The sequence below is a fragment of the Oryza glaberrima genome, chromosome 11 (genome assembly GCF_000147395.1).
Source record: "Oryza glaberrima chromosome 11, OglaRS2, whole genome shotgun sequence".
In the NCBI taxonomy this organism is placed as follows: domain Eukaryota; kingdom Viridiplantae; phylum Streptophyta; class Magnoliopsida; order Poales; family Poaceae; genus Oryza; species Oryza glaberrima.
This window is the reverse complement of record NC_068336.1, coordinates 6,597,256-6,613,436: the sequence shown is the minus strand read 5'-3', so window position 1 is coordinate 6,613,436 and position 16,181 is coordinate 6,597,256. Positions and strand designations below refer to the sequence as shown.

Sequence of the window (16,181 nt, the reverse complement as noted above, 5' to 3'; positions counted from 1 at the left end):
AAAGGATTCTACACATTCATTTTGAATTTATTTTTTCTCTCATTTTGAATTATTGCACAGTCGTCCCGTCTAGTAAAAAGTTCCAGAAAGAAAAAAGGAGCACGTGCAGAGTACTTTTATTTGTTGATATAAATCTGCTAGGCTTAATTAGATCAACATTGATCTTTTTTAATACTTTTATATTTTATATATATAGGAGAGATAGAAAAAAGAAAATTGAAAGGGGTTGAATACAAAGCGGCTCCCTCTGGCCGTTCAGGAGTCTTCCAGATATGATACATTGGCCCTGTTTGGATCCGGAGGGCTATTAAATAGCACTCTGGAATCTCGATATTTAAGAGTATTAAACGTAAATTACTGACAAAATCCATTCTATAACCCCTAGGCTATTTTGCGAGACGAATCTAACGATGTATATTAATCCATGATTTACTACATTAATGCTACAGTAATCAGCTGCTAATCATGGATTAATATACATCATTAGATTCGTCTCGCAAAATAGCCTAGGGGTTATAGAATCGGTTTTGTCAGTAATCTACGTTTAATAATCCTAAATAGCAAGATTTCAGAGGGCTATTTAATAGCCCGGAAGATCCAAACAAGGCCATTGTCTTCTTTTTCCTTGTTTGATCGGATGGTCTATGCTGCTTCTTTTTTCTCTCTTTTTTTTTGTCCTCATTTGCATCCAATGGTGCATTTTTCTCTTCATGATGTGGCTCATTCCAGTGCTATCTTTGGTTTCACCTTTCACTTGTAAAAATGTGATTGATGTTACAAGTGTTGCTAACATTTCATATATAGCCATATAGGTATGACAACTAGGCAAGTTCTGTACCCGCGGACCAGCCGTGTGCTGATTAATTAAATCTTGGGATAGCCGAGCCCACATTGAGCTACATATAAATTAACACTATAAAAAAGTCTAGCACCATAAACTTTTAGTCTAAGGCCTCGAGCCATGGACCAGGTTCCTCAAGGCCCAAATCTACATTTGTGTGTGGACAAATGCCACAAATATAAATAGTACCTAATATATGTCGACGTTATGATTTACCCTATCCTGAAGCTATTTTAAACTACACTAGCTTTACGGTACCTTATCTTATCTCATTAGAATTTAAATTACACCAAAGTTTCACTCCCTATTATGGCGTCTTATCTTTTTCACTATTTTAGAACTCTTTACTAAAATAGTGAAAATAGAATATACCACGTTTTTCACTATAAAAATATCACCCTACCTCTATCGGCGAACACACAGAAACAAATCACAAGTGTCATTTCCATTACTAGGTTCGTATCCGTGCGCCCGTGTAGGTGAGGTGTGCCATGGCACGGCTTACCAACAATGCTGCCCGCAGAGTGACTCTTAGGAGGCGTCGTGCTGGATTGGTTAAAAAGGTAACAGAGCTATCAATCTTGTGCAGTGTCCAAGCTAGTATCGTGGTGTACAACATCGATGAAGCAGGTGATCCAGTGGTATGGCCATCCATTGAAGAAGCCAAAAATATGTGGAGCAAACTCATGGACATGTCAGAGGCTACCCAGAAGAAGTGGATGCAAGACTCCAAGACCCTACTCCGGCAGCAAATTTTGAAGCTCCAGAAGAAGCTGGACAATCTGAAGGCTGAGAACTACAAACGTGAGATCACTAACATAATTTCTGAGATAAGAGGTGGACGCCGCAAGAACTTAGATGATTTATCTCCCGAGATGGTCAAAAATGTCAAGCTTGAGGTGGCCAAGCACAGGGAGGTCATTAGAAACCGTATCGTCGAGCTCCGCGCACAAGGTGTTTCTTCTTCGGTGGTTGTGGCTCCACAAGTGGAAATAGTTGCACCACATGCTTCTCAATTTGATTTGAATGAACCTGCACTAGTTTAATGATGATGTGCCCATGGTGAGGGAAGAGGCTGATCACCCTTGCAACTAAATGTGCTTTGTTTGGCAAGACTTTATATGAGTACCGGTTGCAAGGAACATGGTACTCACTTAGCTAGTCTATTACTTGTGTGTGAGGAGAATACTGATATTGTTTAATTGGTGGTAATGTTTCATCTATTGTAAGCTTGTTATAATCAATAAATAAATTGTTGTTGCGTAAGTAACAGAAAAATGTATTGACTACATTATATTTTCTCTGGTTAGAAATAGTTAATGACTTAATACTATAACGCCCTAGTTTTCCTAGTTTTATTGAGGCGTTAATTAAAACCTAATTTTAAAAGTGTGCATTGTGCTAGAATGATACGATCAATAAATAGTAGAAAAACGATTGAAGCAAACAAAAATAACTTGTTTTTGTTTATGTTTTATATTGATATTGTTCATGAAAAATAAACTGCAATTACAAACCCCAAAATCAACTCTAAAATTAAAATTAAATTTCAAGATTTAATTTTTTGCTATGACTGATAAGCGAATAAGTAGATAGTCTTGGTATCTTCTTTAAAAAAAGAAATAGTGTTTTGGATATCGACATAGTCATCAAGACACATGCTTTATTATTTCTCTCTCAACTTTATATTTATCAAAAATACTTTAAATATAACTGTATGAAATTTTTTTTTCATGCAAAAACTACTAATATAACTTTTTCAGTTTAAATCCTGATAATTTTGTAGGTATTAATGATTTAATTAAGATTTTGAGGTTATAAATTATAATACGTCATCCAAGGATAGTTGTAAACTCCGTCGAGTATATTGCATTCTCTAGCGTTAGGAAGAACTTGCATTTTGATTTTTTTTTTTTTACTACAAGAACGTAGAGATATTAGAATCGTTATTATTTGAGATTGCCTTTAGTGACAACTCATGAATGTCCGAAAGAAGCCCAAACAACACAATTCCACAGCCCAAATTGTTCGTACCAACTAGAGTTGGGCCTCGTCGGCCCAGCCCAGTGGCAACTGAGTCCAGCCCGCCTTATCGGACAGAGCAGTAGACCGGGCCTACTAGGCCCCTAGCAAAGCGCGCGCCGATGAAAACGACGGCGACGGCGGCGGTGACCGGCGGGGCGGCGGCCACCTGCCTGCCTCCGCGAATCGGGTTGCGCCGCCGCCACTGACCTGGTGCCCCAGCGGCGGCGCCGGCTCTTCTTGGATTTGTGTGGTAAGGATCCGGATTCAGTTCCTCGCTACTTTGTTGGGGTTTCTAATTCGATTTGTTCCATAGAGATATCCCATCCCAAATGCGTTGGTCTCGATTTTAGGGGTTCCGTCTCGAATGGGGAGCATGTTCATGTGCTAGGGCTTTCAGTCTTGTAGCTCTAGCTCCATTTGTAGCATGTTCATGTGGCTTCAAATTCGCCACATGTAAGCGAAGAGAGTTCACACTTCATCATCACATGGTAGTGCAGCAATGTGCAAGTTCTAGCATGCCAAGGCGTAATGTGGGAATTCTCTGGCTTTCTTTAGGTTAGAACAATATCAGTAATTGATGAATTTTTAGGAAAATTTTAAGGATTGCATCACCTGAGTTTAGTTATTTTCTCTGGAATTGGATAATGCAATCTTGCTCAGATAATAATAATACGAGAGAGAGACCACTCTGCAATACTTCCCTCTCAAAATTGAAAAGGCAAGGAAAAGTATCGTCTGACATATGGAATACTGGGTTGCAAGGTTCAACGGACCGGGACTCTGCCACTCTGGGAGGTTCATTGTTAGCAAATGCAGTTCAATTGTTTGGGCTAGGTTTATACGTCCTTACACGAAAGTCAATCTCTGAAGCAACCAAATCAAATCAGAGAAAACTTCAGGTCCAGATGGATAAGCACGGCAATGTTTCAGATAGTGCTACCAACAACTCCATTACTACGAACTTATTGGAACGGACTAGAAAAATGCAGTATGACGATGCACCAAACAGGATTATTACCATAGGGAGAAAGAAACCGCACTTCTACACACGCAGCTCTGGAATATGCTGCATTTTCTGGTGCATTTCGCTATCAATCCAGTGAGCTTTGAAGTCCCTGTGCAGATCAAGCAGCCAGAGTTTCTTCAGGGTCTGAAGGGTTTCAATGCCAGGAGGCACACTCTCCAGTCCTGACAGAGCCACGATGTACAAATCTTCAATGACTGGAAGTGCACCATTCATAATCTTTAGCTGGTTGACATCAGGCATATGTTTTAGCACAAGTGTCTTTAAGCATGGGAAAGCTGTTGCATCAAGAACCAATCTTTTCGCGCTATGCATGTTGTTCAGTCTTAGATAAGTGAGGTTATCTAAGCGTGAAGAGAGTATTCTTAGTGGATCTTCTCCAAGATGACACCAACTTACCGCTAAATATTTGAGATGCATACCATGGCTATGAAATATTGGGTAATCCAGTGTGCCCTTGGTCCATTGCCCTCTGATAATCAACCTGTGGAGTTCAGTGGACCTGGGCTTGAGAGCCTCAAAGCAAAGTGGCTCATTCTCATCCGTTGCAGAAAGAAGCAAGCTGGAAAGAAGCGGCATATTTGACAGTGTAGGAAAAATGGTTCCACAATCAGCAGAACTTATGTTGTCAATCCACACACTTCTTAGTTTCATCAGTTTCTTTAGTTGCTCAGCCAAGTGTTTACTGGCTTCCATGGTCCCAAGAGTCTCTAATTCTTCCAAGTTGGAAAGATCTTTGGGTGCTTTTATCGCAGTGATGTACCGGAACCCTGACTGTGTCTCATCAACATATCTATCGGCTAGCAGGTGCCTTAGCTTCTTGATCTTAGTGATTCCTCGTGGTAGTTTCTCTATTTTGCTCAGTTTGATGTCCAGAGTTTGTAGGTTGGTGAGCTTCTCAATAGACTCTGGGAGTGAGCGAAGTCTTGTCCGCCTTAAGCCAATGTAACGTAAATTAAACAATTTACCTATACATGCTGGTACTTCAGTGATATCTGAGTCTTGTAGCTCTAGAACAGTGAGGTACTTGGATTCAGACAAAATTGAAGATAACATTCCAGGAGGATGTGAAATTGTTTCAAGTAGTGCACGAAGATGTGGAAATTTCACTGTTGATCCACAACCTTTTCCATTGTTCAAGAATAATGACAGGCGACGGACTTCCCAATCAACCTTTTCCACAGCTCCAAAATCATTTGCATAACCAAACCTCTCTTGTCTAGCAATTGAGAGAGCAAGGTTTCGCACAATATCATGCATCTTACAGGAGCTCACCCTACCAAGCTCATCATATTCGTCAACCTCAAGCATGTTCCGATGAATCAGTTCCATGAGATTTACTTCAGCCACATCTTCTGGTCCATTGTGTTCGACTCTCACTGCAAAGCCTTCTGCAACCCAGTACCGCACAAGGCTCTCACGGGATATGCGAAAATCTTCAGGGAACAGGCTGCAGTACAAGAAGCAATTCTTTTGGTCAGCTGGTAATGAATGGTAGCTTAATTTCAGAATTGCCTTGACATCATCATTTTTGGCTAGCTCACTCCGCAGCTGATTATACATTTGTTGCCACACATGCTCTGTTGGTAGCTTCGAGGACATCAGGCCACCCATGGTAACAATTGCTAAGGGCAGCCCCTTACACTTGGTGATTATGGAGGCAACAACATTCTCAAGGTCTGGCGGGCACCTATGGTCCTTTCTGTTGTAAAATGCCCTTCTGCAAAAAAGGTTGAATGCATCAATTTCACCCAAAGCCTGTATCTTGAGATGGCATTCGGAGGGAGCAAGAACTGCCACATGTTCCATCCGTGTCGTGATGATAATGCGACTTTCTTGGAGATTCTTAAGCATGCCCTTTATTTCGAAGTACACATTCTGGTCCCAGACATCATCTAGCACAATCAAACATGTTGTACAGTTTTCAGTCTTTCTCTTTAATTCTTCTGTCAATTCATGAACGCCCATTTTGTTGATTAGATCTTCCTTGGATTCTGATGATTCTTGTTCCATGAGTATGAGCGGACTGACTAACTGTCTTAGCAGACTAACGACCGTGTAAGTCTGTGACACGGTGATCCAGGCATGAACTGGGAACTTGATCTTTTCACGTTCATATACGTCTAATGCCAGGGTGGTTTTTCCCAGTCCACCCATACCAGACACTGTTATCACTTTGTGGCCTGGTTCTTCAGAGTACAGTAATTCAAACAACCTTTTCCTGTTGTATTCAATCCCCACAGGATCGCCACATTCAAGCAACTTTCTTCTTCCTTGAGATCGCGGTGTTTCGATGTCAGTGGGTGTTCTTGGAATGAGCTGAACTGTAGGTAACCATTCCATTTGCTGTCTTTTAACCTGTTCGATATCACCCTTTATCTTCATTACCTCACTAGCAACTTCACTGAAAACACTTGCGTAATGTGCTCCTCTTACGAATCTCATCACTGATCCTTCTTGCTGCAGTTGACAAGCATAGTATGAGTACTTGTCCATTATGTCTTCAACACGGTAAGCCAGCTTCCGCAGCTCGTCGATCCAACCCTTGACAACATTCATGTTGGTATTTGTGGAATCTAAATCTTGTATTACATCTTTCATGACACGCAATTCCCTTCTGATATACTCAACTTTGTTTGGAAGTTCCCTCAAGTTAGTTACCTTCCCAGACAGTTTGGCTATGACAGCTCTGGTGGCTTCATCTCCCAAAGCAACACTGATCTTTGAGATGGCAAGCAGCATGGCTTCTGCCATTACCTTAGTGCTGCAGAACAGAATCATGAATCATGGAGATAGTCACATAACGAATTGATAAGATAAAAAAGGTCGCTGTTACAGTTGTAAAACAATTGCAGCTAAGATTGTTTTTTCGGCCCTTGTGGGCATTTGCAAGCCATATATATATATGTACCAATAGAATTTATTTCTACTGTTAATCATGGTGTACCAATAGATATAGGTAAAGGAGCTGCCTCAGTACGTACCAGCCTCCACAGTAATCTTAATTATAAGGGTAATGTTCTATAGCAATTGTTTCATAACTCTGCAATGTGACCAACTGTGTAACTTAATAGGAGATCAAAGTAACTCATAATCAGATAGTCTCATAGTTTAGTTGAGTGTGTTGTTTCTTGAAGTAGGTCTCTATTCAGCTTTTTGATGGTTCCACAGACAGATTAAACATTTAGTATAACTCATATGTGCCCAGCTTTTTATTGCTTCGTACAAAGGTCAGTATCTAATATGTGTGAGTATAACTATTTCATGCACCATCACTTTTTCCATTTTCTTAACTGCAATGAAGTATATATGTAACAGCCCAGATATATCTGAACATAATATTAAGCATGATCATAGTTTGTTTCCAATCTTACTTTTCTTTTAAGCAGCCATTTCTAATGACAACTCTGTTTTTGATTATGCTCTTCCAGTCTGTTACACCATGCTTAGATGAAGGTTTCTTGTCAGTAGAAACCTACTTGTGAATTCTGACATTGAGCTGCTGAACTACTGATAAGTATTTAAAGAACATGCTTGTGACTCAATTTCTTTCTAAGTGACAAGGAGCAGACCAGCAATGCTCTTAATATGAAGTGCAGATGCACACCACATATTCCAGTGTTCTCTTTCTCAGCATGGAAGCGCATATGGTGCGATTCTTTTGCTTATAACAGGTAGAGGTCAACATTTTACATATCCTCTGGTAACTGTGTTTCAATTTGCTGCCTCTATAATACAAATAATGAAAGTATTGCGGTAATTTTGCTATTAGCCTTTTGGGAATTTAGAGTTAGTAAGTTTTGAGACTAATCAGAATGAACACTTATTGCAGGACTCTTGGATGATGTTATGCCGGAATAATGGCCTGAAGACTAAAAAAAATGTTCTCGGTAAATTAGTTAGTTTCCTCTATGTCCTGATTGTCACCTGCATCTTCCTCATCTCACCACTGGAGAAGACATGAGTGGCAACCCTCCTGGTATGTGCTAATATAAGCTTAACTAGCTATCCACACACTTACAGAACATCTCTCTATATCAGTGTATCGATCTCAACCAAATATTAATATGTATTTCCTCCATTTCACAATGTAAATCATTCTAGCATTTTTCACATTCATATTGATGTTAATGAATCTAGACATATATATCGATCTAGATTCATTAACATCAATATAAATATGGAAAATGCTAGAATAACTTACATTGTGAAACGAAGAAAGTACATAACATCTCTCAACGATGCAAAATTCGTGAAAGGCAGAATTTTCGGTCAGAAATAAACAGAGAAGGTGAATCTGAAACCAGAGACTAGATGGCACAAAACAAAAACTCGATAACAAATCAAATAATGAATCTGAGTATCTGACCTGATCTATCAGCTGCAGAACAAGAGTCGTCGTCCTGTGCAAAGCTGACCGGTCTTCCAAGAGGAGAGCTGGTATGCCAAGGCCTGAACTGATGATGCCTTGGAGAAAGAGAGAGGAGCAAAGAGACAGAAATCTCATTCAGTTCCTGTCTCGGTTGGTCTGAATTGGCCACCGAATCACCGATGACTTGCGAGTTGAGAGGAAGTCGGTGTGTTCGGAATCCCCGATTCCCAGCTCCTCAATCTCGTTTACCACGCGCACGCTTTTCAAACTGTTAAACGGTGTGTTTTTTACAAAAAGTTTCTATACAAAAGTTGCTTAAAAAATTCATATTGATCCATTTTTGAAAAAAAAAGATAATACTTAATTAATTACACGTTAATAGACCGCTTCGTTTTTTCCGTGCGGAGAGGATAGGTCTCTCTAAATATTACTCCCTCCGTTTTAATTTTGTAAGACTTTCTAGCATTGCTCATATTCATTTAGAAATTTGTGTATAAATTCATTAATATCTATATAAATCTAAGTAATGTCAGAAAGTCTTACATTGTGAAACGGATGAAGTAACAGTTAGTGATTCGATTACACCTAAGAATGAGAGCGATATTTCATGAAAGAAATGCAAAATAAAATATAATTGCAAGATTAGGGCTGATGCCTGATGGGGAAGTATTGATAAAACCACCTCCTAGTGGCCAAGTTGCGCTTACACTAGTAACTAAAAAGAATGCCAAGTTCCAACCAAGAAACTCGGATTTTAAAATGTCATACGCGCAACTCCAAAAACCTTCTAAATAAAAATGCATACATGCAGTTATAATTTAGAATGATTCGTTCAAAGATGGCCATATGTGCTATAAGACTTTACGTAGCCTTGTTATAGCAGCACACTTTGGTTTAGCTCCAGCTCCACGCGGTGAGAATTCTAACGAAAGGGCATACAGTCTAGTGGTTACAGTGACCTGAGTAGTACTCCAAGGTCCTAGTTCAAATGTCCATAGGATCAAATTTTAGATTAGGTTATTTGCGGGACTAAGTTCCCTATTTCAATGGCTGTATATATGTAGTTGGATGTAGAGGCCGGGTAAAAAAATATCCTTCTGCGAAAAACGTGGTGAGAATTCTAGGCGGATAGACCTGAAGCAATATGCAAAAACAGGCCGGCCTAACTTGTGTATCCCCCTCTCAGCCCAACAAGCATAGGCCGCCTTCTTCCTGGCCCAGCCCATTGGTCACTTCAACTCGCAGTCGCACCGCATATGGACAATCCAGTGCCCCAGTGGCCCAGCCCCAACACCCTCTCGCCGGCGACGGCCACGGGCGCCGCCGCGCCGCGGCCGTCCACTCCACCGCGTCCAACGCCGCCGACCGCAGGCAGCTCCCCCTCGTCCCGCCACCCCGCGCGTGCGCCGGCGTCGGGAACGGCAGGAGGCTAGTCCGCTTTTTGCCCTGGTAACGCCCTGATTTTTCTGCGGTTTATCGCTCAGATTGTCCCCGTTCATCGCTGATTTTGTTGATATTTGCGTGTATGCTGCTGTGATTGTGCTTTCACTTCCCTATATGGGTGGAAATTCCGTTGTTCATGTTTGTTGAGGATGAGATACAAACAAGTTCGTAGTACTCGAGATTGCCCTGTCACACACAGCACAGAGCCGCTTGAAATAAAATGCAGAGTAGTCATTCGGACTGTTTCGGCTAAATACAGTGGTAAAATCAAGGGGAAAATGACTATACCATTTGAAACTTTGTTTTTCCACAACTGTTTAGCATCTTATCCATGGGATGTGACCCTTATCCGTTTCGCTTTATTTAGTCAACTACACAAAATCAATTGCTGGCTGCTGAATCTTTGCCCCCTTTTGAACTGAAACCTGTCAGGAGAGCTGCCTGCTTGATAGTTAAGAAGAAAATTATTTCAGATGTGTGTTTTTTTACTTTATCTGTTGAATAACGTGTTTTATCATCTTAGTTATCTAAACCGGGCAAGCATTTAAAACGTTTGAGGGTTAAGTCCCATTTGATTTTTTGTGGAGTGGAAGGCACCCCTCTACTGTGAATTTGTGATGATGCTCCATTTCAGTGGTACTATACCAAATGTTATGCGGTTATTTATTAACACTGTGTACCAACTAGCAACCTTTCTAGTAATCATGAATTTGGAGATGAAAAAGAGTGACACCATTAATCAAGAATGCAGGTCAAAAATGAAAGGACCAGTTTCATAAATTCTGCAAAGTTGTGAAGCAAAAACAATAGGACATATGACAAAGTAGTTTCCTGATGGCCATGAAAGCCAATATTTCAGGACTTATTTCCAATAACGAGGTTGCGATGTAATGGTGCCGCTAGCTCATCTGTCATAAACTGATCATTTGTTGGTAAAGACTAAATGCATAATGTGGCTGAGCCCAGAATCACCAGACAGAAATAATACTGCAAAAGTAAGCAAAGTTTCTAGTCCTTGACATGCAGCTCTGGAACATGTTGCATCTTTTGGTGCATTCCATTTTTTTGCCACTGAGACCTGAAATTCTTATGCAGACCCAAGAGCCACAGCTTCTTCAGATACCTAAGAGACTCAATGCCTTGAGGGACATTGTCCAACTTTGGCAATGACACAACATATAAACCTTCAATGTGTTGGAGGGCACCGCCTATGATCTCCAAGTGGTTTACATCAGGCATACGCTTCAAGACAAGTGTCTTCAGCTGAGGGAAGCAATCTGCAGAAAGAACCAAGGTGATTGCACTATTCACCCTGTTAAGGCTAAGAAAGACAAGGTTTGGCACATAGGGTGCAAGGAGGAGTAGAGGATCTTCCTGAAGACGGCACCAGCTTATGACCAGATACTTGAGATTTTTCCCATGGTCACGAAATATTGGGTACTCAAGTGTCCTAGCTGCCCAGCACCCTCTGACAATCAGCCTATGAAGCTCCTCTGATTCTGGTTTGAGAGCTTCCAAGCAAAGTGTCTCGTTTTCATGACTTGCAGATAGAAGCAAGCTGGAAAGAAGTGGCATCTTTGATAGTGTAGCAAAAAGATTTGTACAATCAGCAGTTCTTATGTTGTCAATCCACACGCTCCGTAGTTGCATAAGTTTCTTCAGCTGCTCAGCCAGGTCCTTGCTGGCTTCCACTGTCTCAAGGGTCCGGAGTTCTTCCAGATTGGATAGCTCTTTAGGTGCTTGCACTCCAATAAAATACCGGAACTCTGACTTATTTTCATCCTCATATCTGTCAGCTAGAAGGTGCCTCAGCTTCTTGATCTTAGTGATTCCACGTGGTAGCTTCTCTATTTTAGTTTGCTTGATGTCCAGAGTTTGCAGGTTTGAGAGCTTGTCAATAGACTCTGGTAGTGAGCAGAGTCTTGTCCGCCTTAAGCCAATGTAACGTAAATTAAACAATTTGCCTATGCATGCTGGTACTTCGGTGATATCTGAGTCTTGTAGCTCTAGGACAGTGAGGTATTTGGATTCAGACAAAATTGAGGATAACAATCCAGGAGGGTGTGTAGTTGTTTCAAGTAGTGCGCGAAGATGTGGAAATTTCACTGTTGATGCACAACTTTTTCCATTGTTCAAGAATAATGACAGACGACGGACTTCCCAATCAATCTTTTCCACAGCTCCATAATCATTTGCGTAACCGAACCTCTCCTGTCCAGCAATTGAGAGAGCCAGGTTGCGCACAATGTCATGCATCTTACAAGAGTTCACCTTGCCAAGCTCATCATACTCGTCAACTTCAAGCATGTTCCGGTGGATCAGTTCCATGAGATTTATTTCGGCCACATCTTCTGGTCTATTGTGTTCGATTCTCACCGCAAAACCTTCTGCAACCCAGTACCGCACAAGGCTCTCACGAGATATGCGAAAATCTTCAGGGAACAGGCTGCAGTACAAGAAGCAGTTCTTTTGGTCAGCTGGTAATGCATGGTAGCTTAGTTTCAGAATTGCCTTGACATCATCATTTTTGGCTAGCTCACTCCGCAGCTGATTGTACATTTGTTGCCACGCATGCTCTGTTGGTAGCTTTGTGGACATCAGGCCACCCATGGTAACAATTGCTAGGGGCAGCCCCTTACACTTGGTGACTATGGAGGCAGCCACATTCTCAAGGTCCAGCGGGCACCTATGGTCCTTTCTGTTGTAAAATGCCCTTCTGCAGAAAAGGTTGAATGCATCGATCTCACCCAAAGCCTGTATCTTGAGATGGCATTCAGAGGGAGCAAGAACTGCCACATGTTCCATCCGTGTCGTGATGATAATGCGACTTGCTTGGGGATTCTGGAACATGCCCTGAATTTCAAAGTATACATTCTGGTCCCAGACATCATCCTTTGATAGAGGCTGCCGGTGCTCCTGGCGCTCCACTCCGCGGACGACGGCGCTCTCGGTTGAAGAGAGATGGAAGATATGACATGTGGGCTCAAGGGTATTTTAGAACTTTCACGCGATTTCTCTCTCCTATTTAACCGGAAATTATTATTTTAATCGGCGCAGTGTCCATTGGTAAATTACCACGTTTATGTAGTGTTTTCCCTCAAAAGTGAGTTCGAGCGGTGTCCTATGACTAAAACCACGAAATCGAAGTGTCCTTTAGAAAAATTTTCCATGGATTATTAATCCTAATTTTATACAGTACCTGATAGCTGGCGGTGGCAATTTGGATGTGTACATTTGTTTTTACGAGAGAATAACTTTCTTTTTTACCGGGAAGGAGACAAAGGGAACCGGGGTGATTTTCCTTTTTTTTTTTAATCTGTGAATGAAACAGCCGAACAGTGGAACAACGTGTCAATAGTGAACCCAACTAGGACAACTGTTGCGAGTAATTTTGTTACACGTACGAAATAGAAAAAACAAAAAAGATGGCCGATTTTTTTATATCTAAACACATGCAGCCCAATAATTACATATGTGAGCACGTATTCGCACAAGTACTTGACCACTGTCAAATATCAGGTTGACCAAGGGGGGTTTTGCGGCCGGTCTTGTTTCTAGCATTAACGTGTGAGCAGCCTATTAATCCTCTTCTTTTTCTTCAGCTAATAGCAATAGTTTTGGTCTCATAGCTCACATTGTAGCATATATATTTCTTACATTATTTTTTTAAAAAAGAAAACATAAAATACATATGCTACAATGAGTTGTAAAATGAAAACAACACAATTAAACTATGCATGCTCCCGTAATGATGCATTTAACCAATTGGTGATGTGGGTTCTTGCGCTAACGTTCTTAATTCAGCGGCCCATTAGTCTGTTGGTCAAGTGGTTCAATGGAAGCACCGTGTTTCATGTGAGCATCTTGCCTATACATCTAAATGTGGTTGTTGCGTGCTTATTTTTGTAATTACTAGATTGCATTTGCTTACATCTAAAAAATTCGGAAGGGGACAATACAAATCAGAAAACTAAAAAAAAAGGTGGAACGAGAGGGAAAGAATACTTTCTTCCTCCTCAACGGCGCACATGTGGGTCCCGACGTATGCCACGTCAGCGAAATCGGGGTTAAATTTTGTTCATACTGCCTTGGAAATTTTGTTCATACAGCTTTGGGAAAAAAAATTTGGGACTGTCTATATAGGATTTGACAGATTTTTTAGGCTCAAATCATGCAGATTTTGTAGCCTTAGGATAAAGATCTAACCGCTGGAAATATTTGACATAAAAAACAAACTGAAAAAATAAAAGAGGAAATTTCATATATGATTTTTTTGGAGGCCCAACTTTTTCCTAAGCCCAAACACATGCCCATATGAAGGCCCAAATTTCTTGAGCCCAAACCAGAAACGTACAACAAACTGATTCTAAAGCCCAAATTCAATATCTAATAAATCACATACCCAAATAAACCTAGAGGAGCAATCACAGGACCAAAATATAGCGAGAAAAAAACAGGAAGCACAATTTAAAGCTCAAATAAGCTAAACAAAAACATGTCAAATATCCAAGAACAAACTTTCAGAGATCTACTAAAATGCCCATATCCATAAAACTAGCAAACTTCCATATTGAATTACCCATATACATATACTGAATTAGGTAGATGCTAATGCATAGAAGATAAATTACACTATAGTTACACTGCAATTACATAGTGTAATTCTACTATAGTTACACTGTAACTACAGTGTAACTATAGTATAACTATAGTGAAATTACAATACACTTACATGTCATATCAACTGAACTTACAAATATAATGTTAGTTATATAGGATTGTAATTTTATATTTTAAAGGAAATAACAAATACATATTTACTTACACGGTATTTTTATCAAAATTACAGTGCACTTACACATCGTATCAACTGAATTTATGAATATAATTTTAGTTATATAGCATTGTAATTTTCTGCACTAATCTTAACGCATGATCCTATGGCTAAGAAAACGTTAAATACAATAGAAAAAAATCACTCTACAGACAGCGTGCAAAATTGAAAATTTTGCACAGAGATAAAGTCACGTCGCGCAAAATCAGAAATTTTGCACGGAGATCGGGTCACGTTGACAACCATGATACCAGAGGCATGTTCAAACACGGGCCCTCATTCTCATCCCGCACTGTTCTAGGACGAATCGTACTGCAATATCCAAAAAAAAGTCAAATATCAAAAATTTGTTCTCTCTTGTCCTTCCCTATCGATTTCTGTCTCATGGACAGAAAAATCTCAACGTTTCTCTCTCAAACAGAGATCATGCAGGCGCGAATTTCAAAATTCAATAGTTAGTGTGGGTCCCACGAAGGTCAGTCAAAGGACTAAAAACTGCATGTCTATCAAAGCCTGAACATAATCAGCACTAATCTCGAAGATGAATGGATGGCCCAAAAAACGAATGATCCATCCATCCATCTTTATTCTGTCAACAGCCATATAGCCATTCCGTATAACTATTGAGTGGTGAGATATCTGGAATTGAAATTAGGGATCTCGGACAGACTCGATGTAGGGACATCAGGTGAATTTATTCATAATTAAAAAGAGAGAACACTTGTTTTGATGCCACTAAACCCATCCCAATAATTCCACGTGGACCGTCCAAAGGAGATAGAATAATCCCAGCAAAACGAAAAGGAATAAATTCACTTTGATGCCCTTAAAAATGAATCTAATCCATAACCCCGAAAAAAAGCTCGGTACAACTTGACTCCTTCGACGGTTTTGAAGAGCGGTTTCGCAGTGTTGACTTTGTCTGTCGTTCATGTGGTGCTTAGGTGGCACTAAAATTAAAAACATACATGTGGGACTCATTAGTCATTCACACAAGATTTTTATGCGGCCCACTGACATGTAGGACCCACACGTCATCCCCTCTTCTTTCTCCCTCTCTTCCTTCTCTCTCTTTCTCTCCCCCACACCAGTATCAAGAGTCCCCGTCGCCAGCGCCTCCACCTCACCACTGTCCTCGCCGGCTTCACTTCCATCGCCGATCTCCTTCATGGATCCACGCTGATAACCTCCTCCGCCCCAGTCCCCTTGGCTCCGTGTGGGTCTCCAGTAGCCATGAGCGGATTTGAGATCCACAACGCCGTTGTCAGCTCCCTCCGCCATCAACGGCGCCACCGGCCTCTCCACACCACACCGCCGAGGGGACGGATCCCGTCGTCACCTCCACCGGCACCGCATAGTTCGACCCTCATCCTTCGAAGCACGGTCAGGGCCCGTGTCGCTGCCAAGGGAGCGGCATGAGGTGCGTCGTGGAGCGATCTGCCACCGACCTGGAGCGTCAGTTAGGCGACGAGAAGTGACACGGAGGCCGAACGGGCGGCGCCGCACTCAGCCATCTTTTGTCCGTACCAGAGCAACTCGGCGACCAGCTTCTCCACCGTGGGGCCACCGAACCCCTCGTCCAACGCGGTAGCAATGGCGGTGGTTGGCCTCCACCGCCGCATCCGTTCGCACCGCGCGCACG

The 16,181-nt window shown here is 41.3% G+C and overlaps 3 protein-coding genes and 1 long non-coding RNA gene across 4 annotated transcripts; 2 read left to right on the top strand and 2 right to left on the bottom strand.

Annotated features, from left to right (window-relative positions):
- The first annotated feature begins 1,332 nt into the window (after positions 1-1,332).
- LOC127754723 (MADS-box transcription factor PHERES 2-like) lies at positions 1,333-1,887 on the top strand. The gene has a single exon (XM_052280287.1). It carries the CDS (start codon positions 1,333-1,335, stop codon positions 1,885-1,887), a length of 555 nt encoding a protein of 184 aa, XP_052136247.1.
- A 1,086-nt stretch (positions 1,888-2,973) lies between these two features.
- LOC127753733 (uncharacterized) lies at positions 2,974-8,265 on the top strand. The gene is made up of 3 exons (XR_008012689.1): positions 2,974-3,116; positions 7,448-7,564; positions 7,723-8,265. It is a non-coding gene; the product is annotated as an uncharacterized LOC127753733 (long non-coding RNA).
- Positions 3,909-6,644, bottom strand: LOC127753732 (disease resistance protein RPM1-like). Its single transcript, XM_052279155.1, has one exon. The coding sequence runs from the start codon at positions 6,642-6,644 to the stop codon at positions 3,909-3,911; it is 2,736 nt and encodes a 911-aa protein (XP_052135115.1).
- Positions 8,266-10,713: 2,448 nt separating the features above from the next.
- Positions 10,714-16,161, bottom strand: LOC127754721 (disease resistance protein RPM1-like). Its single transcript, XM_052280286.1, has 3 exons — positions 16,067-16,161; positions 14,791-14,851; positions 10,714-12,651 (listed from the first exon to the last, which is right to left on the bottom strand). Exons 1-3 carry the CDS (start codon positions 16,159-16,161, stop codon positions 10,714-10,716), a joined length of 2,094 nt encoding a protein of 697 aa, XP_052136246.1.
- Positions 16,162-16,181: the final 20 nt, after the last annotated feature.